The sequence below is a fragment of the Camelus ferus genome, chromosome 9, assembly GCF_009834535.1.
Source record: "Camelus ferus isolate YT-003-E chromosome 9, BCGSAC_Cfer_1.0, whole genome shotgun sequence".
Lineage (NCBI taxonomy): Eukaryota > Metazoa > Chordata > Mammalia > Artiodactyla > Camelidae > Camelus > Camelus ferus.
In genome coordinates this window covers 7,762,755-7,790,600 of record NC_045704.1, presented here as the reverse complement: position 1 = coordinate 7,790,600, position 27,846 = coordinate 7,762,755, and the positions used below count along the sequence as shown (strand labels likewise).

Below are 27,846 nucleotides of genomic sequence, written 5' to 3'. Positions count from 1 at the left end.
ATCTGCTGAAGAAAAGGATCTGACAATCTAGATTTCTATCACAGCAAAACTGTCTTTCAAGAAAGAGTATGAAATAAGACTATTTTTGAGCCAAAAATGGGAAATTTAATGGGATATTAACACACATAATATGAACTCCTAAAGTTTCTGTTTAAGGATTTGAAAACTGATCCCTGATGAAAGATCTGCAATGATAGAAACAATGAGGGTACAAGTGGGGAATACACTGGATGGATACAACTGCTCGTGATTTGTATTAAACATGAATACCATTTCCTTGTGGAGTTAGAATGATGGCATTGACACGTGAAGTCTCACCACATATACTGAGATAGGATATACTGGTTAATTTTCTAAGTCCCTTTTATAGCTTGGGAAAAAGAAAAAGTATAACTCTGTGCTCTACTGCTTTAAACAAGTGCTTGTAAATCTTAAACAATAACAAACAGAATTAAAGTATATGCTTTCCAAACTAGAACATCTGTAAGTAATTAATAGAAAGTTTTTGAAAAGGTGGGGTAGAACAGGTGAGGCAAAGAAATCCAGAAATGACATATTTAAACCCAAATACGCACATCAACTATTACATTAAACAAATATGACATAAATTAAATTAGCAGTCAGTACTTTCTAATGGCTCAAAATTCCCTTCACAAAGGATTTTCAAGAGGTTTTGAATTTCCATTCAAAGCACAATATACCATGACATCTTCAGCCACTCTATCTCCACTAGTGGGGGGAAAAAAAATAAACCAAGGAGCAGAGAAGAATGTCCGGCTTTGGCTGATGAGGAACCAAGACCTTATGCTGAATGTCATCAGAGCCCACGAGCAAGCTTCTTAAGAACTAAAATCTACTGAGATGCCTTCAGGACCTCCAGTATATTGACACCAGAAAAATCCCATCAGCACATCTGCTGGTGAGGAAAGAACAGGATGGTACAAGGGGGTAACATATGAGTAACAGGAGCTAACTCTTAACCATGTCCACGTACCCAACACCATGACAGGCACTTTACAATACTATCCTATAACCTGTACAACCACCTGGTGAGGTGGGTTGGTCAACAGAATTGCTTTACAAATAATGGAAACGAGGGTTCCAATGGTTATTTGATCTCCCAGTTTACAGGGGAGGAAACCAAGAACCCAAAAGGCCCGAGCTGCCCTGAGTTATGGCCAATGGTAAGGAGCACCGCTGAGAAAAGTGCGCGAATTGGTGCAAGTCTCCTCACTGCTCTACGTACCTTCCCACCTAAACTCATCCAATCTGGGCAGGACCATGGCTGCTCCTGGGTCAGAGAAAGAAGGCCATGGAAAATTCTGATGAGACATGTTTTGAGACAGACTGGCCCTCAATTTCTGCAGTGCCCGGGCTCAGCTACAGGTAAAGTTTACACTACAGCAACAGCAAGAACTGTGCGTGTGAGGGACACCAGAGTTTCTCTTGGGCAAGAACTCTCAGATGCCAAGGAAGATTTTTCCTCTGGCCAAATGATCTGCCATAGTAGTTACTTTACTTTTTCTTTCTTTCTTTCTTTTTTTCATGGGGGAGGGTAATTAGGTTTATTTATTTTACTGGAGGTACCAGGGCTTGAACCCATGACCTTGTGCATGCTAAGCATGCACTCTACCACTGAGCTACACCCTCGCCCCCTCACAGTAGTTCCTTTAAAAAGGTGTGTCCCCAGTATGAGTCCTCTGATGTTGCCTGAGGCCTTCCTTCTTGTAAAAGGCCTTACCGCATCTCTTACACTTGTAGGCCTTCACCCCACTGTGAACCTTCTGATGGGTGCTGAGGGTTGAGCTGTAGCTGTAGGTCTTTCCACACTCACTGCACTCATAGGGCTTCTCCCTGGAGTGACACCTCATATGTCGAGTTACAGAAGAGCTGTCACCAAAGGCTTTCCCACATTCTTTGCACTCAAAGGGTTTTTCTCCAGTGTGGGTTCTCTGATGCCGAATAAAATCAGACTGGTGGGCGAAGGCCTTTCCACATTCACTGCACACATAAGGCTTCTCTCCACTGTGACTCCGTTTGTGCTCCGTGAGATGCGATTTGCGGATGAAGGCTTTCCCACACTCAGTGCACCCAAAGGGCTTCTCTCCACTGTGAATCCGCTGGTGCTCCGTGAGGTGTGATTTGCGCCTGAAGGCTTTTCCACACTTGATGCACTCATAGAGTTTCTCCCGAATGTGAATGCTGCGGTGTTCGACGAGGTCTACTTTCTTGAGAAAGGTCTTCCCACACTTTTTGCATGTATAGTGTTTCACTCCAGTGTGAGTCTGCTGATGTCGAAGAAAGAAGCGATTCTTCACAAACCCTTTCCCACATTCCTTGCATGTGTAGGAATTCTTCCCTCTATGAAACAATGGGTCTTCCCTTGATCCACATGATTCACCCTCATGGGGAACATCTCCTGTAGAGACTCGATCCTGTAAATCTTTTGAGCAGAGACTGTCACCCATTCCCAAATCACCACATTCAGGGTTCATCTTTCCAAGGAGGGTTTTCTTCTGGGGAACTGCCCCTGTCCTCAGGTGCCCTCTCAGCTTTTCTGATGGTCCTCCTGGTTTCCTGGCTTTCCCCAAAATGGAAACACCGGAGCCTTCCTGAAACAGCGACCTGCGGGGTAAGCATCCCTCAGAGGAGCCTGACTGAGAAGCAGCAGGATCTGTGGTCTTGGTTCTTCCTCTGTCACCTGAAGGGAATTCAATACACAGAAGAGGCCTATTAGCAGTGCCAACTTGAAAGAAACAAAATCACCAAGCCAACAGGAAAAAGAGGACGGAAACACTGTCACTGATACCTGCTGGGTTTTCACATCTCTGAAACTCGGGGTTTTGGTTTGGTTTTGCTTTTTGCTGGTCTTTGGATTCATAACACCTTTGAAGGGACCACCTTGAGGAGAATTTGGGGCAGGGGCCAGAGGATGGCAGAGTGGAGTCCCTTCCTCACTGCCCAAGGAGAAAGCAATGAGGACACCATGTGTGCTGCATTTGTTCTAAGAAAGGATGTCACAAGGTGCTACAAGAACACCGGGAAGGGAGCATCTAACCCAGCCTAGATGGGAGAGAGAAAGATGTCAGGGCAGGCTTCCCAAGAGGAGTGTCTGGAGGTCTGAGTCCTAAAGAACTAGGAGTAGTTACCAGATATAGAAAGTAAGAGGGCCTCACAGCCAAAGGAGACAGAGAGTACAGAGGTGCAGAGAGAATCCTGGGTGTCCAGGGAACTGCAGGCATGAGAGGATGGTGGAGGTGTGAACAGAGACAGACAGGGTGCTGATTTCCGGTTCCATGTATATCCACTCAAGAACAGTGAAATCGTGGTGGGGGAGGGTACAGCTCAGTGGTAGAGTGTGTACTTAGCATGTACAAAGTCCTGGGTTCAATCCCCAGTGCCTCCATTTTGAAAATAATAAATAAATAAACCTAATTACCTCCCTCCAAAACAAAACAAACAAACAAAAGAACAGTGAAAACTCACTGATGGTGTCCAAGTATTGAGAGTCATGTTTGTAGGAGGCAATACTGACTAGGAGGGCTCATGAGGAGTCTCCTAAAGTTTCTATCGTGACCTGAATATGGTGGTTACTTGGATTTACTCATCTGTGAAAATTCATCAAGCTAAGCCACTAAGAGCCATGAACAACGGTATGTGTAAATTACACTTCAGTTTAAAAAATTAGGAAAAAAGAAAAGGGTCGAGGAAGTGAGTGGAAGTCCAGTGCAGACCTTTCTCCCAAGAATAAAAGATCTCCTCTAAGAAGTGGGCTGTACACATAGCCACACCAGCTAGAGGCCACTCTAGAGCTCAGGAAGGACCTGAGAGAAGAAAGGCGCTCCCCAGACAGCAGATGTTCCTGGTGCAGGGACTGGTTGCAGCTTCAGAGGGAGGGGAGAACAGAAGCTGCAGGCAGCCAGCAGATGCAGATGGGTCTGAAAGGACTGACAGAAAGGGCAGTAATCCGTAACCTGCATCTGCTCAGAGGCTGAGGCCCCCACAGCTGGGGAGTGGTGGGAGGTCTGAAATACGGCCAGTGGCTGAGATCGCGGGGGCAGGACACAGAGCTGGGCAGAGCAGATGTGTGGAGACAACAGGCTGTGTGGCAGCATGCAGATGAGAGATGACGAGAGCTGGACCAGGGCGGAATGGAGACGTTCAGGAAGGGGACGGACTCAGGAGATGGATGTGGGGTAGGAAACGGACAGGACTTGGGGTGGCTGGGGGAGGGGGTCTGATGGATGGTTCCAGGTTGTTTCTGACCTCAACCTCTTGGATGGCAGGACCATTCATGGAAACTGGTGTCCCTTGGGGGCAGGGGGTTAATAGTTCAGTGGTGGAGCGTGTGCTTAGCACGCATGGGGTCCTGGGTTCAATCCCCACTACCTCCAGTAAGAAAAAAACTGGTGTCGCCAGGGATATCCCAACACGAAGCTTCCACGGAGTTTCAGAAGCAGAAGTCCCTCCGGTCTGCAAGCTGCAGGGAACCCCACTGCCTGGCCCTTGGCAACCCACCTGAGGTAGTGCTTTGGGAAAGGCGTCTCTTCACTGTCCACAGCTTCTTCCCAGGATCCAGCAGGTAGGGCAGTTCTGGTTTAGGAACAGGACACCCTGTTTGCAGAGGTACAGGACAAAGGTGTTTTGTAAAGACCAAGACCACCCTCTCTATAAAGCATGGCATTCAGGACAGGAAGCATTTCAGAATAATGGTGGTCCCGTGTGAGCAGAAATAAATCCTGACTTTGGTCTTGGAAACCAAGGCACAGACACCCACCTTGGGCAGTGTCTACACAATTCCCTTCATCCTACAGAATCCAATGCTGCGCAGCTGTACACCCTGCTCACGTGCAGCCTCGGGGCCCCGGCAAAGTCACCCTCTCCTTCCAAGCTGTTCCCTCATGGATCTAAGTCAGGGTGTCTCTCACCAGGTGCTGCCTGATTCACACCATGGGCCAGTTCGAACCAGACCTCTAGGGTTAGGCCTGGGCGTTAGCAGCTGCCAAGGCGCCCTGGTAACTGGCACCGGGCAGCAAGGAAAGACCCGGTGTCCGCCGCTTGCAAATGGCGCCCCCACCAGCAGCGGTCTCAGGCGGACTGCTGACTTCAGACGGTCACTCACGCAGAAGGGAGGGCGATGAGGTGAACAGGGGCTCTGCTGCCCCAGTCACCGCTGCAGCGTCTCGTGGCTGTGAGGCACCCAGATGAGCTGCAGGCCGACCCCTGCACTGGGAGAGGGAGCAGGAAACAGAGAACAGGGTTGACTTCAACCCGTCGACACAGTCCAGAGGCAGCTGAGCTGGGATGCAACACCAGGCTGCCTGGTTCCGAAGCCCAGACAGCTCAGCACTCCATGGGGGAGAAGATGGCTCATGGGCCCTGTGTGGGGCCAGCAGCTGGGAGAAACTGGGGATGTGAGTGTGAGGATTTAACAGTCGGGGACCAGGGGACAGTGCCAGGGGCCTTCTTGGTGATTCCCCAAAGTGTGCATTGGATGAACCACAGAAGAGGTAGACACAGGGAGGAAGCCTACACGGTGACTCGGGTGAATGTGGCCATTCACACAGACATCCACTATCATCTCTCAGCATCATTCACAAAGGAAAGAGCTTTTACCACCAAGGGAGGCAGAGGCTGGCATCTTCAACAGTTGAGCTCAAATGTTAGCATTTTAGCTTCCTGAGACACACTGCCAGGGCTGTGTTCTCCTTATACAGTGGGGCAGAGGAGCCTGAGGGCACTGATCCAGTGGAAGTCACAACAGTAGGAATACGAGTAAAACAGGCCTATGTGCACTTTAATGCAATAACATTAGGAAAATAATAGTATCACTGAATAAGATGAGTATTTAAATATTCGCAAAAAAATTTTTTGCTCCAAAATCTGATTGCTTCCTTTGGGTAGGAGGTCCCCAGAGGAGGGAGAACTGGCTTCGGGGTCAGGCAGCTTTGGGAAAACACAGCACCTCCCAGGATTCGGTGAGCAGATCAGGGCAAGTGCTGGGAACAGGCCTGATGCGGCCCCCAGTGCTCGGAGGACGCTAGCTGTGACGAACTGGTACTAAAGGCTTCTCTTTAAACCAAAACACTTATTTGCTTTATCTTTAACCAATTTCTTCACTAAGGGAGTCTCATATCACTCCAGAAAATGGGAGAACACTTCCCTTGTCACAAATGATGGGTTACCATTGAAACACCACAATGAAGTCAAAATAAGGCTATGGGGTCCCAGCGACCTCCTCAGCCTCCTCAGGGATGTGAGAGGTGGAGGTCGCTCCCTCTGCTGAAAAGGAAAATAGACAACGGTCCTGGGAGGCATGACGGACTCAGCAGGAACTGAGACCGCTTCCACACGACCACGCACACAGCACACAAACAACAGGGGCCAACTATGGAGCACAGAGGACTGACTGTATTCAGTATCCTGTAATAACCTAAAATGGAAAAGAATCTGAAAAACAATATATATAGTGTATATATATATGTATATATATACACACACACATGTATTTATAACTGAATGACTTTGCTGTACACCCAAAACTAACACAACATGGTAAACCAACTATACATCAATTAAAAAAAAAAGAATCAGGAGGGAAATGACTTCCGTGGGGTGTTCATCAGATCATGAGGTGACACATCCGGGTGTCCTCTAAACTCCTCTGTCGCCCCAGCAGAGAGTGCGGGGAGACCTCCCGAAAGAAGGGATGGCCGTATACACCCCAAGGGACAAGGAAGACTTTCAACTGAGACTGTGTTACTTACAAAGATGATGGCAAAGCCCTCCGAGGGCCTGCCTGACTCTCCCCCATCTTGGAGAAGCAGCCCACCACCCACACCCTCCTAACGGGGCTGTGGGGCCACCAGACCCAGCCAGGCTGGGGCGGTCAGGTCCCCTGCACGGGAATCTTCCCCAAGCGCCCTGGGCTGAGCCTGTGCTGAGTGCTGGGGTGAGAGGTTGAAGGAGGTGTGGGCGCAAGTGACCCCCTCTGGTCACAGAAATGACTGTGCAGAAAAGGCAGGACACAGGCACGCAGCGGGAAGCAGGCAGAAGAAACCTGAGGGTGTCCGAGAGCCAGGACCGAGGTGCCCACCCCTGCCCAAAGCTGCAGTGAGAGACGGCTAGACGAGGAGCCCCCTGGAGAGGGGCCCAGGGGAGACCCGGAGCCGGGGACCAACGCGCCGCCTCCCAGCTCTGAAGGCAGCTCCTCAGCACAGCCTGCCCCTGGGTCGTGTGGGGGCACCCCCATTTCCCTCCACGGCGAGGACTATGCTTCTTCCTCAGGGACCCGAATGGAGACCGAGGGAGCACGGGCAGGAGGCGGTCGGCCCAGAACACGGCAGGACTGCGGGGGGGAGGGCAGGGCTCAGAGACCCTGTCCACCCCCCCAGGGCCCGGAGAGAGGGTCTGGAACCCAGAAGGAGGCTGCTGGTCCCCACACGGACGACAGGAGAAGCCTTACCCAGGGACACAAGGAGCCTGCACGTATCCAGAGTCACCTTCCGGTACAGGGCCCTCTGAGCCAGGTTCAGGAATTCCCACTCCTCCTGGGTGAAGGTCACAATGACGTCCTTGAAGGTCACCGGTGCCTGAAATGTTAAACAGCAGCATTGTGTCATCCTCTGGGGCTGTGGATGGCATCACAGCCTGTCACTCAGTTGCTGGTGAAGGTGCAGAGGGATCCAGGCCCGAGTCACTGGGGCCTCCTGAGGGCCGAGCTCTGTGCTGGGCTGAGAGACGAGGCTGAGAGAAAAGCCTTCGGCGGGGGGAAGCAGTGGGGCCTGACGCAGATAGTGGCGTTCCTGTGAGGACCCTGAGGGCTCTGGGCTGTCAGAGGAACAGGGGAATAAAGTGATGCTGATTCGGACAGTGAGAACAGCAGCTGGGCCTCCGGGTCCTCACTGTGGTCCTGCCCCAGGCTGAGGGCTTCACAGGCTGTGTTAAAGGGGATACATGGCCGCAGCTCTGGAGCAGCCTCCTGGGTGTGAATTCAGACTCTTGAATGGACACTAGCCTGCTGTGTGACCTCGGGGAAGCCACTTCACTTCTCTGAGCCTCAATATCCCCCATCTGTATAATAATGAGTCTCACGTCATCGGGTTGTTGTGAGAACTGACAAAAAAAGGGCCATAAAGTGAACACGTGAGGCCCTGCTCATCACAGGCTGTGTATCTTGTTACTTTCATTCACCCTCCTGCAGCCACGGAGGGGAACGCCACCCTCAGCCCCATGTCACCATCAAAGCTAAGGCTCAGGGGGCTCTAGCGAGTCGCCCGGGGAGACCCCAGGCTACACAGCAGGGGTGAGATCTGAACCCAGTGCCCCTGGTCCAGGGAGCATGTAGCCCCCACATCCCTCCATGACCACAGCGGCCCACAGTGACCAGGACACAAAGCGCCTCTAGTAACAGTTGCTGTCAAACGCACTTCAGCCACCCCTCAACATACACCCAAGGACACAGGCAGAGGATCAGGCTGTCCTCACCCACCTCAGGGGAGAGGCACTGAGGGGGGCGTCACCTGTCCCAGGGAGTGGCAGGCCCTGGACCAGTCCTCATACCTGCTCAGGCCCCCTGGCCCTAGCAGACTCCCCGAGGAGATTCCGCAGTGAACCAGCAGTCAGTTTTCCCTTCTGGGTCCTGACAGCTCATGTCCCTGAGGCATGCATACCTCAAGGACCAACTGGGTAAAGATGATGTAGCTGTGACCCTGAGAATGCGGGCAGCAGACTCTGAGTGGTCGTGTCGTGTGTCCTGGGTGGGGGGGGGGTGAACGCCAGGAAATGAACACCCTCTCCCCAAGCCACATCTCAGCACGTAGGGGAGCCCTTGGCAACCACAGGGCCTGCTCAGGCCTCCCTGACCAACTCCGTCCTCACTGCCTCTGTCCACAAGGTCCCCTCCGCCTGGGCCGGCTTCTACCAAGCTCACCTGTAGGAGGGAGCCCTGCCCACCTCACAAAGGTTCACATACGTGTCACCCTCGGGCCTTCCCAGCCCACTGTGCTGGGAACACAGGCTCTGGTGGCCGATGGACGAGCTTTGAGTTTCGACTCCTCAAGAGCTGTGTGACCTTGGGCAGGTAACAACATCTCTGAGCCTCAAGTCTGCCTTCTGCAAAGCCTTCTGTAAAAGAACAGAGCCTAACCGAGGGGTGAGGCCTGAAGGACTGAAACAGAACAACTGTCCTTCAGGGCAGATCAAGGGCCCAACGAAAGCCCACGATCATCATTGTTTTCTTGATGATTCCTCTTCGCTCCTCAAACGCCCTGGAAAGTCTCAACTCAACACTCAGCTCAGCAAGAAAATGCCAGACCCCAAACATGTGGGGGCAGGGAGTCTTTCAGCTAGAACCAGAAAGTCCAGGAACTATCTCTGCAAAGAGGTGGCATTTGGGCAGAGCATTTGGGCTGAAGAACGCACACAGGTGGCCTGCAGGCTTCTGGAGACGGTGCCCCAGGCAGAGGGAACTAACTGCGCAGGGAAAGACTAGGAAGTGGGTAAGAGCTAGGAAACTGGAGGATGGCGGAGCTGGAGGGCAGTGAGCCAGGGAAGGGTGGAGCTGGAGAGGACACACAGGCACACAGGCAGTCAGGGGGACAGCTGCAGCAGGCCACCGTAGGGGTCTGAACTGATTCCACGCGTGAGGCGAGCCCACCAGCTCTCCAACCTACTACTGAGCCCATTACAGGGCTGGTCCGGTGGTAGGCCTAGGGCTAGAGTGCCAACAGGGACTAACAGATCCACAACAGGCAACCGAGTAACGAGCAAGACAATGTCAGATGGCCCCATGGGTTCTGATGTCATAAAATGGAGTGGGGAAGCGGAGGGTACAGCTCAGTGGCAGAGCGTGTGCTTAGCATGCATGAGGTCCCAGGTTCAATCCCCAGTACAGCCATTTAAAAAATAAATAGATAAATAAATAAAAATGAAATAAATAAACTTAATTACCTCCCCTCCCCCTCCCCAAAAAAATAACTTTAAAAGAAAATAGTGTGGAGATTAGACAGGTTGGGGGCGAACTTTATAAAGGGAAATCTGGGAAGGCCTCTCTGAGGAGGGTCCACTGGAGGAGGAGTGGAATGAACAAAGGGGGCCACATGAACAAAAAGTGAACACACGAGACAACTGCAGAAGGTGACTGAGGCTGTAACAAGAGTAAACAGGGTCTGTTGTGTGTTGACATAGAAACGCACAGAATGTTCCTGCAAGGGGCCATCGCCAAATCTGTAATGCATTCACTCAGTTTTCACATCAAAGTGTCTTTTGAAAAAATTATTTATTTATTAATTTATTATTTATTTTATTTTGGTGTGGGATGATTAGGTTTATTTATTTTTAGAGGAGGTACTGGGAATTGAAATCAGGACCTCATGCACATGAAACATGGGCTCTACCACTGAGCTATATACCCCCCCCCCCAGTGTCTTAAAGAGAAAAATGGCTTCACTGCTGTGAGGGGCAGGACATCTTTGTATTTTGCATATTGTGAATACATGGCAACTGCAAACATGAATCCAGTGACTTTCCTGGCCCCTAGCCTGCCCACGGGCCCTTCGAGAAAAGGAGCAGTCATTCCAAAAATACTGCACCCACAGTGCATCTGTCCCCAGGCTCTCCCTCTTCCCCATAGCCTCAACTAGGTACAGGCCCGAGACCCAGGAAACCCCAGGGCTGGAGTTCCCCGGGTGAGCCCCTAAGATCATCACAGGACAAGGACCTCTGTTCCCAGAAAAGCATCTAGAGTGACACTACCTGGCCAGTGCTGGATACTGGGGAATACATACCACACATGTGCCTTCTCTGATCACCTCAAGCCAAGGGGAGGATATGTTACTATTGTCATTAACCCCAAAGAAATAGAAGACAAGGGCACCCATGAGACTTGCTCAGGGTAACAGCCCTGGGAAGGGCACGGTTACAATGCACGCTGAAGTTTCCATAGTGTTACATGAGCTCTTTCCTAAAGCTCAGTCCATTCAGACAGCACAGACACAGAGGGGATTCGGAGATGTCCCATTTCTCTCCTGTTTGTACTGCTAAAAGGACAAGACCAGGGAAAAGGGCTCCTTGAACCCTAGAAATCAGATTAACGAACAGCCACAACCAGCATTTCTGGAGCATTCTGGTGCTGCATTCAGTGGTTTTCACGTCCAGTCACCCCGCAGAGAAGATGCTGTTATTAACCCCATTTCACAGCTGAGGAAACTGAGGGGCTCTGGACTTAGCAGACTTTCCTGCTACTGGGCATTGGCAAAGCCTGGAGCTGAACCCAGACCGTGGGCTCCGAAACTCGTTTTGCACACCTGAGATACGCACTTTGGCTGGGAGGGTGGCTGAAGATACTCATGTGGAACTGAGGGTTTCACGTATGTTGGGGGGTTGCAGGGAGCCCCCTCCCTGATGCTGACTTCTCTCACCTTAAGTCTGCTCTCAACTGTACGGCAAGAGGAAGCCTCTTAAAAGACGAATCAGATCCCTTCCCTCCTCTCCTCCAAATCCTCCACGGTTCCCAGCAAAGTAAAAGAAGTCCCCGTTCCTCAGCCTGCTGTTCCAGACCTGACTTCTCGGCGCATTCTATTCCCAACAGACAAAATGGAGATCCGCAATTCCACACGGCTCAGCCTCACCTCCCGGCATTCACACCTAGTGGTTCATGTGCCTGGGACACGGCTCCACAGCTCATCGCTCTACTGAGTTGAGAACCTTCCAGACCAACCCCGGCCTGAATTCAGGACGCCTGGCTGGGACTGACTGGCCAGCCTCCACGGCCACCAGACTGAAAGGCAGCGTTAGGGGAAGTGAAGACGCCCAAGACAACACTATCCTCTACATGCGGGCGCCAGGACGACGGGGCTGGGGGTCCAGGGGGCCCGAGGGGGCCTCCACTCACCAGTGCCGGGTCCGCTCGCGCCTCCGCCGCCATCATGGAACGCTCTGCAGGAACCCGGGCCGTGCGAGGTGGACGACCAGGGAGGATCCCCAGCGCTCAGCCGACTCCCTCCGCTGCCCCGCCTACACTCAGCCGTGCCTCTGCGCAGGGTGGGCGGGAGGCCTCTTCCCGAGGGTCCGTGCTCCCGGGCCTCGAGCCCGCTCAGGGCAGCGGAACAGCGATCCCGAGGAGCCAGCCGCAGCCACAACGAGCGCCACGAGGACGCCGCCGGAAGTCGCCCCGACACGGGATCCCAGCCCTGCGCTGTCATTGGCCCAGAGCTACCGCCTCTTGCCGCAGAGCCTGCTGGGTAACGTGGCCCCCGCAGCCCCGCTTGGCACCTCGGAGGGCAACCCCTCGGCAATCTCCGCCGCGGATCAGGGGGCCCTGCGTGAGGGCCCCTGGGAAACGACTTCATCGGGTCCGCGGGCGCGGCGAGGCCTCGTGGCTTCTTAAATGGCCGACCCCCCCACCCCGGCGTTTCTGGGGTCTGTCTTATGCAACTAAGGGAAATGTTTAGATGTGTTATTTCATATGTGCCCAAAGGCTAAAATCCCAAAGGGACACACCAGACCACTGGTATCATGCAGATAGAAAGGGAGTCCACCCAAAGATTCGAACTAATAAATACTACCTTGCTTTTCTTTCACTGCAGCGAGACTGAAGCTTGAGTCATTCTCTGGGCTTCAGGACTGGCCAGGGACGACAGAGAAGAGACTTCAGAGGTGAAGAAGGCACAGGTATTAGGCAGCCTTGAATCACGTGGCCAAGACGCTGTCTCTTTTTCCCTCAGAAAACATATTTTTCCCGCCTCTGTACTCATTGATTGTATTTGTATCCAACCCAACTGTCCTATCAATATAGTATTTCTTACTCCATATTACAAGGCATGTTAATTTCTTTTAGTAGTGTGACACCTGAGGTCTATTTGAAAAGTAGAGGTATTTACCAAATTTCATTTCCTGTTATGTCAGTTCCTGAAGTGGTAGAAGTGCGTAGAAAGTGGCCACCTGAACTGTGAGACAAATGTTCTGGTTTTTTTTATCTCAATTTGTTTGCAGTAATTGCAATGATACTGTCTGCCAAAAGATTTGAAATTGTCTCTGAAACCGTCTGTGAAAGGTAAATGACTCTCCACCAGTTTCATTCTTCTAACAACATTATTCACAATTACTTCATTTAATGCATTAACCTTTATTCAGTAAAATTTCATTCTGGGAAGATGCCCCATGTTCTCATTATATAGTATCTTTGTTACTGAGGATCTGCACATGATTGTGGTTAGACAGCTCGATGTCCTCAGATCAGAACATGGCTTCTCTACCCCCCAGTCAGCCCCTTTGTGTCATACTACAATAATCAAGGGTGAGTCAAGGTTTTTGTCCAAGCTGGAATAAGGGGTTTGTCATTAATTGTGATGGGAAGGTGGGTGGTGGTGGTATGGGTGGAGGAAGTTGGGAGGAAATATTATAATCTCACTTTTGAACATATTTTTTTAAGAATGTATCAAACATCCAAATGAGGCAGATTGTAGGCATTTCAATGTGGGACTCTGATTTTTTTTTTTCTTTTGGTAAAACAAGTCAGAATTTTTATTCTTTGATGGATTATTTAGAATGCCCATAGCTATGCAATCCAGACTCCTCAACAGAAGAAATTAATGTTCACAAATAACACAAAGTAAAATGTCTCATATATGGACCTTGAAGTTACAAGTAAGTCCAATGATTTAGAAAGAAAGTAAGCACAGCATGCAGCTTATCTGGAGAATATTTAAGGACTGCCTGACCTGAGTTACAAAAGGATGCTCCTTTATCTCAGGTTGGGACCAATGTGTGGTACCATTTACACTCCAGAGCTCCACATGGGATCAAAATGAGGTAGATTCCAGATGAAGCCATACTCTTGCTTAGCTCTTTTCCTTGCTTTGTTCTGTTGTTCAATTTCCCCTGATAATTTCCCCCAAATAAATCGCATGTTGTTGAACTCTGTGTCTGGTTCTGCTTCTGCAAACCCCAACCTTACGCAGAACACATTTGGTCAAAACGTAAAATATTCATCATGTGAAATATATCAGGGATATTTGGTTTCTTCTCCATAAGATGAGCAAAGGCCCGGAAAACTCTCTTGAATGTGTAACTGCAGAATCAGACCAAAACTTGGCCCTATCCTGTTTCTAACAAGATTCTGAGTTGTTTTTCAGAGACAACAGCATGTAACCACAAGTCCTGCAACCAAACCATGTGCTGAAAGATTTTGACCTCATACAACCCCCAGAACCGAAGTTTCTCCCCCCTCCCCCACTTGCCTGTAGTTTTCTTTTTTTTGTAGTGTCGTTGCCTGGTTTTGGTATCAGGGCAATGGTAGCCTTGTAGAATGAATTTGGAAGTGTTCATTCCTATTCAACTTCTTGGAATAGTTTGAGAATGATTTGTATTAGCTCCTCTTTATATGTTTGGTAGAAATCCCCTGTGAAAGCTAACTGGTCCTGGAATTTGGAAGTTTGCATAAACCCAAGAACCCTGACAACCAGAACCAAAAAGCGAATCAGAGATTACAAACCTGATTTCAAGACATATTATAAACAAATATTCAACACATGAAAGTACTGGCGTGATCTGTGGATCACTCGACTCCTGACAACCTGCAGTGACTCACCAACAATGACTGGTAACTTCCCAAAGCTCCCATGGAGACACAGGAGGGATCTAAATTAAATGCACTGTTCTCACTGAGTGTGGGTGGATCCATTGTTCTAAGAGGGTAGGGTGTCTGGTCCAAATTTTGTTTAAAAAAATTATAAATGGGACATGTAGTTGAGATGAAATCACACTAAGGCAAAGATGATACAGACAGATAATAGATAGGTAGACAATACAGATAGATTCTAGAAGAAAGGATCTATTTTTACAGAGAAGCAATGGAAGCCAAGCCACTCCTGGGAGGGTAGGGAGTGTCAAATGTTTTTTTGAGGGGAGGAATAATTAGGCTAATTTATTTAGAGTGGAGGCACTGGGGATTGAACCCAGGACCTTGTGCATGCTAGGCACTCTACCACTGAGCTGTGCCTTTCTCACCTAATTAGTGTGATAAAGAGAACATCCAGGAAACTGAAATGCAATTAACAGCCTTCTACCAAGGATAGACACATAGACACCTCCCTACACAGTGTGTGACACATTGTTAAAGGCTGCATGACACATGTCCCTGATCAACGGATATCACACGGACACTATGTACCCACTCACACTGGGAACTCATCTTCTTCATCTGATTACTCACAACTTACGTTAACGTGAAGCCTATAGAGTGAACCCTGTTTTGGTCAGTGACTTTACTGAGAGACCAGTGAGACAAGTTTCAAATCAATACAAACTGAGGAGGGGAGATGTCAGGTACTTCTGAAACAGACTGATGATGGGCAACGTGTGTCTGGCTTCCTCAGCAAATGCCTTTTGTTTTTATGGGTTTCTTCTCATCTGTCTATATCTCTATCTATGTGTCTATATGGCTAATCTACTTAAGGTTTTATTTCTATTGTCCTAACCTCAGGAAGCCAAATTTAGTTTTTAAGAATAGTTAATCTTGGGTTTCCTGAGATAAAAGTTCCAAACAATCAGATCGCTGAAGAGATACTGAACAAATGTGTATTTGCTCCCAGAACAAGGGCTGCCATGGCAGCATCTCTGAAAGTGAGCAACAGGGGTGACATATAAGCCTGTGATAAACAATTAGAACTCCACTATGTCATCTGCTTGTAGGGAAGTGATTACCGCTTCACATGTAAGCGCACTGAAAGTGTCTGCTCAGGGAGTACAGATAAACTGTGAAAGCACATGGCACTATGTGAGTCCCAACAGCGAGTAAAAGTGCTTAATAAGACAGATACCCATCAGGAGCGCCACACATTGATGAAGGAAAGCTGGTTTTTGAAATAAACAATCAAAATCCCAATATAATGTGAAAAAAAAAAAAAACCTGACATCTAATAAGAGAGAGAAGGAAGCCAATAAAATGACTACTGGGGAGTTTTAGTTGAAATAAAGGCATTTTGCAAAATATGATTTCTTCTTGTAACTCAAGACCATTGAGGGTGGTGAAAATAAAGGAAAAGACAGCGTGAGAAAAGTTAGGAAGCGTATCCAGTCATGCAAATGAATGTTAAATCTGCGTTGCCACTTACCCCATATTTTAAGACATCAATATGTATCATGTGTGTTTTAGACATTTTTCCGGGACTATGGAATCTATCAGTGCACAACATATAAACACACATTTCCCTCCTGGAACTTACTCTGTATTTGCTGGAACAATACAATGAGCAGCTCATCTATGATGCTGAGTGCATAGTGTAACAGGAGGGGAAGGGTCCTAAGGAAGCAAGAAGGGCAGCATATGGGTGATGAAAAAATTAGGAGTTTATGATGGATTCAGGCACTAAACTGTCCACATTTGGACTCAGTGAAGATAACAAATGAGGATGTAAGTTTGGTGATTTATTTCTTCCTTTCCCACTGTGGCATATTTGTCATTTTGCGTCACTGAATGAAACTGGAGCTCCAGGACAGCAGTGAGTAAGAGAGCAATGGGCAGCTGTCCTCCTTTTATTTTATCCTAATGCAAGTATTTTAATAATGGTTCAAAGGTACAGTACTTCTAACAGCTCTCTGTAGATGTCACTTATAAGATTAAGAAGGATCACGTCTATCCTTACTTTGATAGCTCAGGGTCCTAGCACTGAACAACTCACAAATTAAAAATTTTTTAAAATTCCCTTTCACAGTATCATCACATATAGAGAATACCTAGAGACGCTTAAATTACACAAGACCAACAAACAGAAAACTAAAGCATATTTCTAACAAAAATTAAGTAAGCTCTAAATAAAAAGAGATACATCATGCTTATGGACTGGAACACCTAGTACTTCTCTCTAAACTGAAGAGTAAGTGCAATCCGTATCGAACTCCTAGCAGGATTTTCTGTGATGTACACATTGAAAAGTAGATCCTAAACTTCACATGGAAAGGCAAAGAACCAAGAATAGCCTTTAGAACTTTGAAAAAGCGAATCAGAGATTACAAACCTGATTTCAAGACATATTATAAACAAATATTCAACACATGAAAGTACTGGCGTAAAGTAGATAAATGCAACAGAATAGTCCAGGAATAGACACAGACATAAATGATACACCGTCAGTGAAGATAATAAAGCAATTCAAAGAAGAAAATATAGTCTTTGAAATCAGTATCACTGCAGCAATTCGGCATCCATATTAAAAAAAAATCCAAAATCAACTGAAAATGGATTATTAATATCACTACAAAACCTAAACTATAAATTACAGAAGGAAATGTCAAGAAAATTCTGTCTTTATATTTGGGAAACATTTCTTTTTTAAATCAGTAAAACAATAAAGGAAAAAAATAGATTACAGTAAATTTTAAACCGTTTTTTCTGGAAAAGCAATTGAAAAGACAAGACCAATTCTGGAAGAATATACTGGCAAATATTTCCATAAAAGAGCCTAAATCAAGAATCCAAGGGGAGAGCACAGCTCAGTGGTAGAGCACATGCTCAGCATGCACAAGATCCTGGGTTTAATCCCCAGTGCCTCCACTGAAAAATAAAATCTAATTACCTCCCCCTGAAAAAAAAAAGAATCCATAGAGAACATTTAAAATGCAGTAATTAAGATGACAAATCATATAAAGCAAAATTTCAAAAAAGAAATATGAATGAAAATTATGACAGGAAAAACGAACATCATGTCATTAAGGAAATGGAAGTTAAACTCACTAGGTATGGCTGTACACCTACGATGTCACTGAAAGTAGGAAGTCTGACCACACCAAGTGCTGGTGAGAACGTCAAGCACGGGAACGCGGGCTCTGGCTGTTCTGGTGAGACTGTACAAGGACACTGCCACTTCAGGAATGTGTGACGGGCCCCACAGAAGAGGAACAGGCACCTACACTACGACCCAGGGACTGTGCTGCTAGATATTAACTCAAGTGCAGGAAGGCTCAAGTCCAGAAGGCATCTCCCCAGTGTGCTGAACTTTCTTGCTTTTCACGAGCTTGGAGCTGTCTACAGAGAACTGCACTCAAGGATTTTCAAAAGTATGGTTACCCTCATGGACAGTAAGACTCCTTCTGTAGAGAAAGGCTGCCCCACATTTACTGCACACGTAAGGCCGTTCTCCAGTGTGGGTTCTCTGGTGCACAACAAGGCTTGCTTTGTAGCAGAAGGTCTTCCCACACTCACTGCATCTAAAAGGCTCTTCTCCAGTGTGGATTCTCTGATGCTCAACAAATCTGATTTTCTTCTTAAAAGCTTCCCCACATTTGTTGCACTCATAAGGCCTTTTAGCAACGTGAATATTCTGGTGTCTATTGCGAGCAGAGCTAGTTACAAAGAACTTCTCACATTTGTTACATCCGTAAGCCCTTTCTCCAGTGTGAATTCTCTTATGGGCAACAAGACTCCCTTTGTACACAAAGGCTTTCCCACACTCACTGCAAATGTAAGGCCTTTCTCCAGTGTGGATTCTCTGGTGACAAAGAAGCCTTTTTTTTAAGACGTAGGACTTTCCACATTTGCTACACCCATAAGGCTTTTCTCCAGTGTGGATCCTCTGGTGCACAAGAAGGTTATTTTTGTACGGGAAGAGCTTCCCGCATTCACTGCACTTATAAGGATATTCGCCAGTGTGGATTTTTTGGTGGTCAACCAGTGAATCCTTGCGGGCATAGGCTCTCCCACATTCCTTACACTCAAAGGGTCTTTCTCCAGTGTGGACTCTTTGGTGCACAACAAGTTTACCTTTGTAGAGGAAGACTTTCCCACAATTACTGCACTCAAAAGGCTTGTCCCCTGTGTGAACTCTCCGATGATGATTAAGACCCCCCTTGATTCTGAAGAACTTTCCCGCAGTCACTGCACTCATAAGGTTTTTCTCCAGTGTGAATTCTCAGGTGCTCCGTGAGTTTATACTTTTTATTGAAGGCTCTGCCACAGTCGCTGCACTTGTAGCGCCCTGCCCCAGGGTGGGAGACCTCCCTGCTCTTCCTGCTTCGATGTGGGTGCTCTCCACTGCGGCAGGGCTGGTGCTGGACAAAGTCCAGGGTGCCTAGGAAATCCTTCTTGACCTCTCTGCATGTGAACATGCTGTCGGATACACGCGCTGTGCAGCCGGTCATGAGCAAGGCCCTGCTCTCCTCCCCTGTGAGGTGTTTCTCTCCCCTGGGCTGCTTCTGGTGCTGCTCTAGGTAAGAACTGAACATCTCCCCATAGGCCCCAGGAGAGGATGGTTCCAGACCAGGAGGGACTCCTTGGTGCTCGGCCAGGTATGAAACATCCTTCTCTAACAGGACACACGTATCCGAAGTAAGAGTCTTCAGGATGGATGGGTCTGGCTTTGGACTCCTGGCTTGTGCTATTTCTTCTACAGATAAACACTGTTCGGAAATGTCCTCTTCAGCATCTGCCTCAGGCCAGCAACCTGAAAGGAAAACAAAAAAATGCTGAAGTGTATGGAGATTTTGGTGGGACAGGAACAGACCAAAAGATTTTTGTATGACGCATCAGAGTCTAGGTCCACTGGGAGCCAGAGTCAGGGTGAGAAGGGGATATACTCTGAGTACTAGATGTGAGGGTGACAGAATGGGGGAGGTCTTACAACAAGCAAGAAAACAAGATACTGGGATATGGTGCTATGTCAAGAGGACAGGCCTGGAACAACCCATTCCTTGGCCAATGATGTTCAGCAGGACTTTCTGGTGGCGACAAGTTTACTGTGTACAATGTTCTAGCTCCAGGAAAATGTAATGCACCCGACCAGCTGGTGTTCAGGGACTGTGAACATCCTAGCACCTCACACAATACTTTAAGAGAGTATTATCGGAGAACAATACACGGGGGTTGGGGTGAGGGGAAAGACAGACGTGGAGGACGCTGAGGCAGAAAACAGCCATGGGTAAGAGCTCCCAGTGAAAACGAAAAGGCGGCAAAGTGTCAAAATGCAAAAGAAAAATAGAAGTCAGGTATCGCCATGACGAGCTTTAAGACTCAAACAAGAGTGAGCAAAGGACATTTGCTTGTAGGATGAGACTCACGGATGCTGCCACGCCTTCCTACAGCTCCTCTTCACGGCCCCGGATCCAGTCAACCCTCTTCCTGTGTCTAGAGAGGTGTCTGCCTCGTCAGGCACCCAGGGCTGCCTCCACCCCTCAGCTCAGGCTGGGTGGCCGTGGAACCTACCAGATCCAAGTCCTCACAGGAAAACAGGGCCACTATGAGAAAGACACTGGCCCAGAGGGAATCAACCAATGACAGACTTGAGGACAGATATTTACTGCTGTAGGAACCGTGGGGAGAATACTGAAAAACATGAGTGTGTGTGGACCACAAATGCTCAGCGGTAAGTACCTGGGACCCCGGGGGCAGGCAGGGCACAGAACAGGAGGCGGAGCCTGTGACGCAGACACCCCCCCCCCCGTCACGTCTCCACACTCAGCGCGGCAGCAGCGGGGAGACAAACTGGAGGTGGACGGGCAGGCTTCCAGCCTCGGAGCCCAGCGCCTCCTGTGAACGGCTTCCGGGGACACGGCGCACACACAGGATGGGGAAACAGCCAAATGCCAGGACATCAGGGAGTCAGCAGCGCCCACGGTCCAGGCTGGGAAGGCGGGGGGGGGGGGGGGGGGGCGTCACGCAGAAAGAAGGGCGGAGCCCAGCACAGGGGAGGGCGTGGGAACGCGGGGCCTTACCCAGGGAGGCTAGAAGGGACAAGGTGTCCAGCATCACGTCGTGGTACAGCAGCCTCTGAGCATCACTAAGGAGCCCCCACTCCTCCTGGGAGAAGTACACAGCCACATCCTCAAAGGTCACAGGGCCCTGTCAGGAGGGGGACAGGTGAGTTCACAGCAGCCTCTGGAACCAGGACCCCCAGGTCATGGTCGTCCACCCAGGGCCCCCCTCAGAGTGGAGACTGATGCCACAGGGACCGCCATCATTCAGATCATTCAGTTAAGCCAGAGAGGGAGGGGCGGGCTCACAGGTGCTCTGGGCGGCCGCACACACGCCCAGTTACTCTCCTTCCGCTCGGCTCTCCTGGGATCACACAGACCGTGCCACCAACAATGACACTGGCACTCAGCCTCCTGGGGGAAACCTGAGCACAAGGGCCCCGAGTCATCCTCACACTCCCTCCCCACGGCCCAGCGGGGAGGATCTCACCTCCCGCACCCGCAGACCATGACCCCACCCCCACCCCCACCCCAACACTGCCACCTCTGCTCCAGGCCTCGGGCGTCTCACTGTGTTCCCCACACCCCCTCAGCACAGGCCAGCCACTCTGACAGTCTGCAGGCTCCAGCAACACTTATCACAAACCCTGAGCCTGCGGAGGGGAGATAGTGCCCCAGGCCTCACCTCTGGGTCCCTCTCAGTAGTACCTTCTCCACCCCCTAGGATCCTGTGCCGCGACCAGGATGCACCTGAGGCCCCTCACAGCCCCAGCACACACACTCATGGTCACTGTACCTACGCATCCGTCACAGTGATGACACCCACCCCTGTCCCAGTGCCCAACAAGTGAGCCAGTCCACGGAGAAGACCCTCCTCCCCCACAACCTTCATGCCATCGCCCCCATGACCTGTGAGAGCTCAAATCTGGCCTGGGCCACGTGCTCTCCACCTGCTCAGGAGCACCTTCAAGCCTGACCCGCCTTCCCTGATCTCCAGAGGTGTTTCCTCTTGCCCACCTGACACCTCACACTCAGCCTGGTGATGCGTAACTCTGGCTAGCACTTCTGTTAATTACTCCTACTTTGGACTTCCCATCTCAGAAACGGCATCTCCACTCTCCCCTAAAGGCACACATCGCGGGGTCGTGTCAGGCCACTGTCCCTCACCCTGTACAGCAGAAGGTCACCTTTACTCACACACGAGACAGAAACGAACCTCCTCTCCTGCTACAGAGCCGCTGCTGGGATCCAGTCTCAGTGGACCTTCACCAGGACTGTCCCTCCACTGGGTCTCCCTGGCTCCACCCTCACCCCCACAATCTCCTCCCCTGGGCAGGCAGAGCAGCCTCTTCAGACCCAGAGCCAGACCACTCCCTCCTCTGCTGCAAACCCGGCACGGCCCCCACACCCTCAGGAGAGCCCCAGCTCCCCAGGCTGCCGTCCCAGGAGCGACTCCTGCCCTCAGTCTTTTCAGCGGAATCCTGCTGCTCCCTGAGCCCTCCCAACTCACTCTCGTCTCCAGGCATGTGGACAAGGCCAGCCCCTGTGCCCAGGGACATCTCACCATTTGACCTTCTTCACTGGACATACAGGAACACCTCAGGACCACTTCTGACCTCCAGGATCCTGGGCCTGAGGGGACCCCAGGGCCCAGAACCAAGGACAACATCCTAGGACAACAGTGTCTCCAGATCGTGTGTCAGGACCAAGGGTAGGGATGACGTCTTCTTCCCCTTACCTGTCCAGGGACCTACAGATGTTGCTGCTACTATGAGAACCTGTGAAAAGATGGAGGATGTGAGATAAAGGTGATCATGGTGAGGTGAGGATGTAAAGCCTGAGCTGTTTCCCCCTTCCTCTTCTTTGGAGATGAATGACCTCAGGCTGGCCTCTGACCTCAGATCCTTACTCTTTGGAACTGTAACTGGACAACTCTATGGCCCTGGACATAGACCCAACCTCACTGAGACTCAGTGTCTCCATGTGTAAAATGGCAACACTTAGGATGTCCCTCTCATGATGCTGCAGTGGACACCAGATGCATTACTGCATGTCTGTTGCTAAGGCTGAGCTATCAGACAAGATGAACATTTCTGCAAATGCTTTTGAAAACAGTATCTCTTAAATGTCTTCCACATCACTGTATAAATGTGACATTTACTTGATACCTGGAGTTTCTGTGATTCTCTTTCTGACATTAAATACACGGAGTCTTTTCAACCACAAATGATCTGATTCAATGACACAAAGTGGGTGTCCTACATTTAATCCTATTCTGATAGTACCTGAGGTGAGTGACAGAATCCACAGGTTTAAGGGCTCAGTCCCACAAAACTGCCCCCTTTTCAGAAGCCAGTTCCAATCTCTAGTGCCCTGGCAACCAGTACTTCTGTCCCACTTGGCTACAAGTTCAGGGTTTCAAGTGAACATCTCCTGAGTTTTGATAACTTGCTAAAAGGACCCACAAAAGTTAAGAAACCACTTTTCTGATTTCTTCTCGTTTATAATAATGGATACAAGTTAGGTACAGCTAAATGGAAGAGCTGTCTAGGTCTAGGAAGGGGGTGGAGGGCAGCAGAGTTTCCAGGCCCTTTCAGTATGTGCCTCCCAGAACCTCCATCATTTGAATTTGTGTACCAATCTGGAGGCTCCTTGAATTTTATTGTTCAGCAGCTTTTACATCTAATTTCCAGTTCCCTTCTGATCCTTGGGAGTTCCCCAGTGGTGCTAGAAGTTTAAATTTATAATCGTTTGTTATTTCTGGTGGCCTGTCCCTATCTAGGGGACTGACCCTAAGTCACTTCATTATAATAAACTTCTGTTTCATAAAAGGGGCTGTTGTATATAATAAACAGTACTAATGCCCAGGAAATTCCAAGGGGTTCAGAGCTCTATGTGAAGAGCTCAAGACAGTATCTATCTATCTATCAATCTATATCTATCTATCAATCTATTTATGTAACACAGACATATATACTCATTTTAACCAATTACTACTTGCATACAGATTGTTACATTTATACACCTTTACCTCACAGTTTCCTGGGGGAGGAGGCACCTGTGCCCGTGACCAGGCCTGGGCTGCCCCACCAGCGGGGCTGACCCATTTCTGGCCCCACAAGGAGTGGACAGTCGGCTGTGTGCAGAGCAGTGAATCTACACAAGCTCACGCCTCCTTGTCCATCTCCATCCCAGCCATGGCTCCCGACTCCTTACACCCCTGCTTCCCCAGAAAGCCCCGGAACCACAGGACCCTCCCATCTGCAGGCAGCCTCAGCAAGTCCCACCCACTTGGCCCTGCCCTCCAGCCCCAGCTCTCCCTTCCCTCATCTCACAGATGAGAGGGTTTCAGCTCACAGAAAAGTGACAGGACTTCCCCCCAACTTGAGATCCAGACTTGGCCCCCCAATCCAGGACTTAGGCTGTCAGCACATGGACATCACTGAGCCAGCGACACCCCACCCAAATTCCAGACTACAGATTCCAGCAAGCTATATATTTCAAAAACAGCATGTCCCAAATCCAACTTTTAATCCCTTGTACAAACCGATTTCCCACATCAGTTTCTTGCCTCAAGTCTTCCAGACTCTCAGCCAAAAGAAAACCTTTATTGTCCTTTCACTGACCTTGATGTCAGAGCCACAGTCACTGCACCAGGAAATCCTGCCAATTATCTTCAATTGGGAACCTAATAACTTATATTCCTTTGTAAAAAATTAATGAACAGAAACCTCAGTTAGAGTTGGCACGCCAGAAGGGTGAGCCCTCACTGACCTCAGACAATAGCGGAATCCCGAAGGAAGAAGGGGCTCTCTTTCCTGGAAAGGACTCAGCCAATGAAAGCCAAGGACGCTTCACTGACTACAGCCCTTCTAACTTCCTTTTTAAAATTTCTGTAAAAGTGTTCGCTAACCCTGGCAGCACATCCCAGTTTCAATATTCCCTGATGATCCCACAAAAGAAACATCTTTGCAGGAGAAATCGCGGGCAGTCTATTTGTTTCAGGTCAACAACTTCCACAGCCACCACTCTCGTCCAGAAACCACCGTATTCTTCCGAGTCTAACGCAGTCGGCTCTCCCAGTCTCCCTGCTTCCACCCTCATCGCCTTCCCTAGTCTGTTCCCCTCTGAGCAGCCTTTGAAATACTTTCCAACCTTTAACTCAAAAATCAATCAAACAAACAAAAAAACCAAACTCTAACTCTGACCGTTTTCCTGATTTATTAAGAACCCTCCATGGTTCTCAGAATCCTCACACTATTGGCCCAGACGCTGAGGCTGCCCTCACAGCTATGATTCATTAACTTCTCTGCTCCCTGCAGAAGGGACTCGACCCCAGGTTTCTCGAATGCCCCGGACTAAGGTGCACTTCCGTGGATTTACACGCGCTGGGTCCACCGCTGTTAACACTGTCCGCACTCATCACATCGCCAGTCAGCAGCGGGGCCACCACACGTGCACACCTCCTGTTCTGGAAACAGAGTCCTGACCCGCAAGGCCCTGAGCAGTAGCCCCTCACTGGGAGCCTGACGATTTGCCCAGGATCTGGGGAGCAAGTCACCTGGGCCGGGTCCGTCAGCGCGCCGGTTGCCATAGGACCCTCTGGGGTCCGTGGGGCCAGGAGACACGCGGGATAATGGCGGACACCTCAGGTGAAAATCCCGGAACTAGGGTCCGCAACCCGCTCACTCCTGTGCAGTGTGGACGGTGCCCCCTCGGGCTCTTCCTATTTTCTGTTACTCGGCGGGACCCAGGGATCCAGAATTTCGTATCCCACAACCGGCTGTAAGAGCCGCGACACAACCGCCATCAGAAAGAGGCCGGAAATCCCGCCCCATCCTGTTTAATGTTCACGGAAATGCCCCAACTAGGGGTCGTCATTGGAAGAGAGCGCAGGGCGCCCGCGCACGTCCTTCTGGGTAATGTAGTTCCCGTTGCGCAGGCGGATTGAGTTGCGTGTGCGGCCCTCCCCCACCTCGTGCGCACGAAAGGGCCGGGTACCTGCCGGCAGGACTGTTAAAAGCGTTATCAAAATACACTCAGCAAAGCCTATATGTACAATCTTCATAAGATTCTGATTTAACTCGCATTTATCAACATAAAAGTTGATAGAGGATTGGAAAAAAAAGCATTCCGGGTATGAAAAGCCTGAGTCGCTACAGTGCTTGTTTTTGGATTTTTTGAAAATATTGGAAGATTTGATGAAAAAAGTAAAGTCCAGAAGATTTTGGAATAAAAATATGTCAGGCATGTATAAGTAGCATTGCTATATCTGCCAAAAACATGAAAATAAGAAGCAAAGAAGTAAATTTGCAAGAACAGAATGTAAAACAGAATTTTTTAAAATCGGACCTGAGAATACTGTAAAAAATGGAAAATAAAAACAAAAACTTGGCACACAGGAGTTAAAGGAAAATTTCAGAGTTTAATGTTTGTATTTAGTTTGCTTTTACCTAGTGCTTCACGAACTGGAAAGCATCCAGTTTGTAAAACAGGAAGGTGCTCCGAAGATCTGTACAGAATGTACACCAATAGTTAAGAACAAGTTATAGTAGGCAACAGCTGATTGGTCATAGCAGGGTTACTTTCCTTAGAGGGGGCATAAAGGAAAGTTTTGGAGCTTGGTTGTGAAAAACTAATGCTGACCAGGCATATTCTGATTGGCTGGCCTTGGGTTTCCACTCCTGAAAGAGCCAGAAACTTACGAAAAGGAGAACTAGAGGTAGGTTTTAGCAGGCACACTTGGATCTTCGCATGAGCCACTCCCTTGAGGCTCGTTTAGACACTGTAATCCACACCAGGGGAATAAAAAGTAAAATCACAGTCTATTGTTTTCTGGCTTTTGTGAAAGAAGCCGTTATTACGGTGAATAATTTCCCCCAAGTATTTCTGAGTCACATGATTTCATTTTTCTTGTGGATAGACCCTACAAGTGAGATTACTGTGTCATGTGATATGTATATGGATAGCATTAAAGAAAGTAGCACAGTATTTTCTTTTTTTTTTTTTAGAACAGTATTTCCTGAAGTTATTTATCTATTTGTATTCCCTCAAGAAATATACGAGAGGTGTAGCTGTTTCACATCTTCATCAATTTAGCATTTGAATTTTAGTTGTTCCAATGGTGTGTGGTACTCCCTCACTGTGGCTTTAAATTGTGTTTATGATGGCGAGTAATGACAAGAAGCACATTTTCATTTTCCTATTTACCGTTTATACATACGCCTTTTATGACATACGCCTTCAGAAATTCTGTGACTAATTTAAATTGTGTTATTTGAAAATTTTATTTATAAATACTATTCATATTAAGAATCGTTGTCATTTGTCAGATATATTTCTTGCAAATATCTTTCCCCAGATTGTGACTTGAGTTTTCACTTTCTTAACTGTCTCTTGAATGGCAAATTTTAATTTTGATTAAGTTTCAAATAATCAGTTTATTTTCTTTCATTGATGGTCTTTCTTTGTAAATAAACCCTTCCCTGCACCAAGGACAGAGAGCATTTTTCCTATGTCGTCTTTTGTAGTCTGTTTTTTCTCTGACATTAAGAACTGTGTTGGATCCATTTCAAATTCATTGTTAAGTGATGTGAGGGGAGGTTTACACTTTTTCATCTATTTTTTAGATAAGCCCCACCATATGATCTGTCAGGACAATTTGTTGAAAGTGTTCTCCCTTCTCCCTTAAATGCCTTTGGCAACTTTTATTGGAAATAAATTGACATCATTAGGGTTTGTAGATATCTCAGATCTCTATGCTCTTCCATTGTGCAATGACTGGTTTAGATATATGGTAATTTTTTTCTATTTTATTGTTTTTAATTAATTTATTTTTCTCCTTTTTGAGAGGTGATTAGGTTATTCGTTTTTTTAACGGATGTTCTGGGATCAAACCCAGGACCTCAGGTATGCTAGGCACGGGCTCGTCCACTGAGCTGTCCCCTCCCCTACAGTATTTTTTTATAAGGAAAAACAGATTTTAATTTGTTGTCTTCAAATAATGATTTGTCTATTCTAGCTTCTAGGCATTATTACTTAATAATTTTCGAATCAGTTTATGAATTTCTATCAAAAGAGATTGCTGGAACTGTTAACGCATAATGTGTTCATGTAGAAAAATTAGGGGAAAACTGACAACTTAAAATGTTCTCTGCTCAG

At 48.4% G+C, this 27,846-nt stretch overlaps 1 protein-coding gene across 1 annotated transcript; it reads right to left on the bottom strand.

Annotated features, from left to right (window-relative positions):
* Positions 1-82: 82 nt before the first annotated feature.
* Positions 83-25,522, bottom strand: LOC102518900 (zinc finger protein 850). The gene is given in 10 exon segments (XM_032487498.1): positions 83-2,701; positions 4,519-4,614; positions 5,123-5,223; positions 7,466-7,592; positions 18,068-18,857; positions 18,859-19,439; positions 20,707-20,833; positions 20,995-21,110; positions 22,424-22,463; positions 25,247-25,522. Coding segments are annotated over 10 exon segments (3,042 nt in total). The 5' UTR covers positions 25,280-25,522; the 3' UTR covers positions 83-1,670.
* Positions 25,523-27,846: the final 2,324 nt, after the last annotated feature.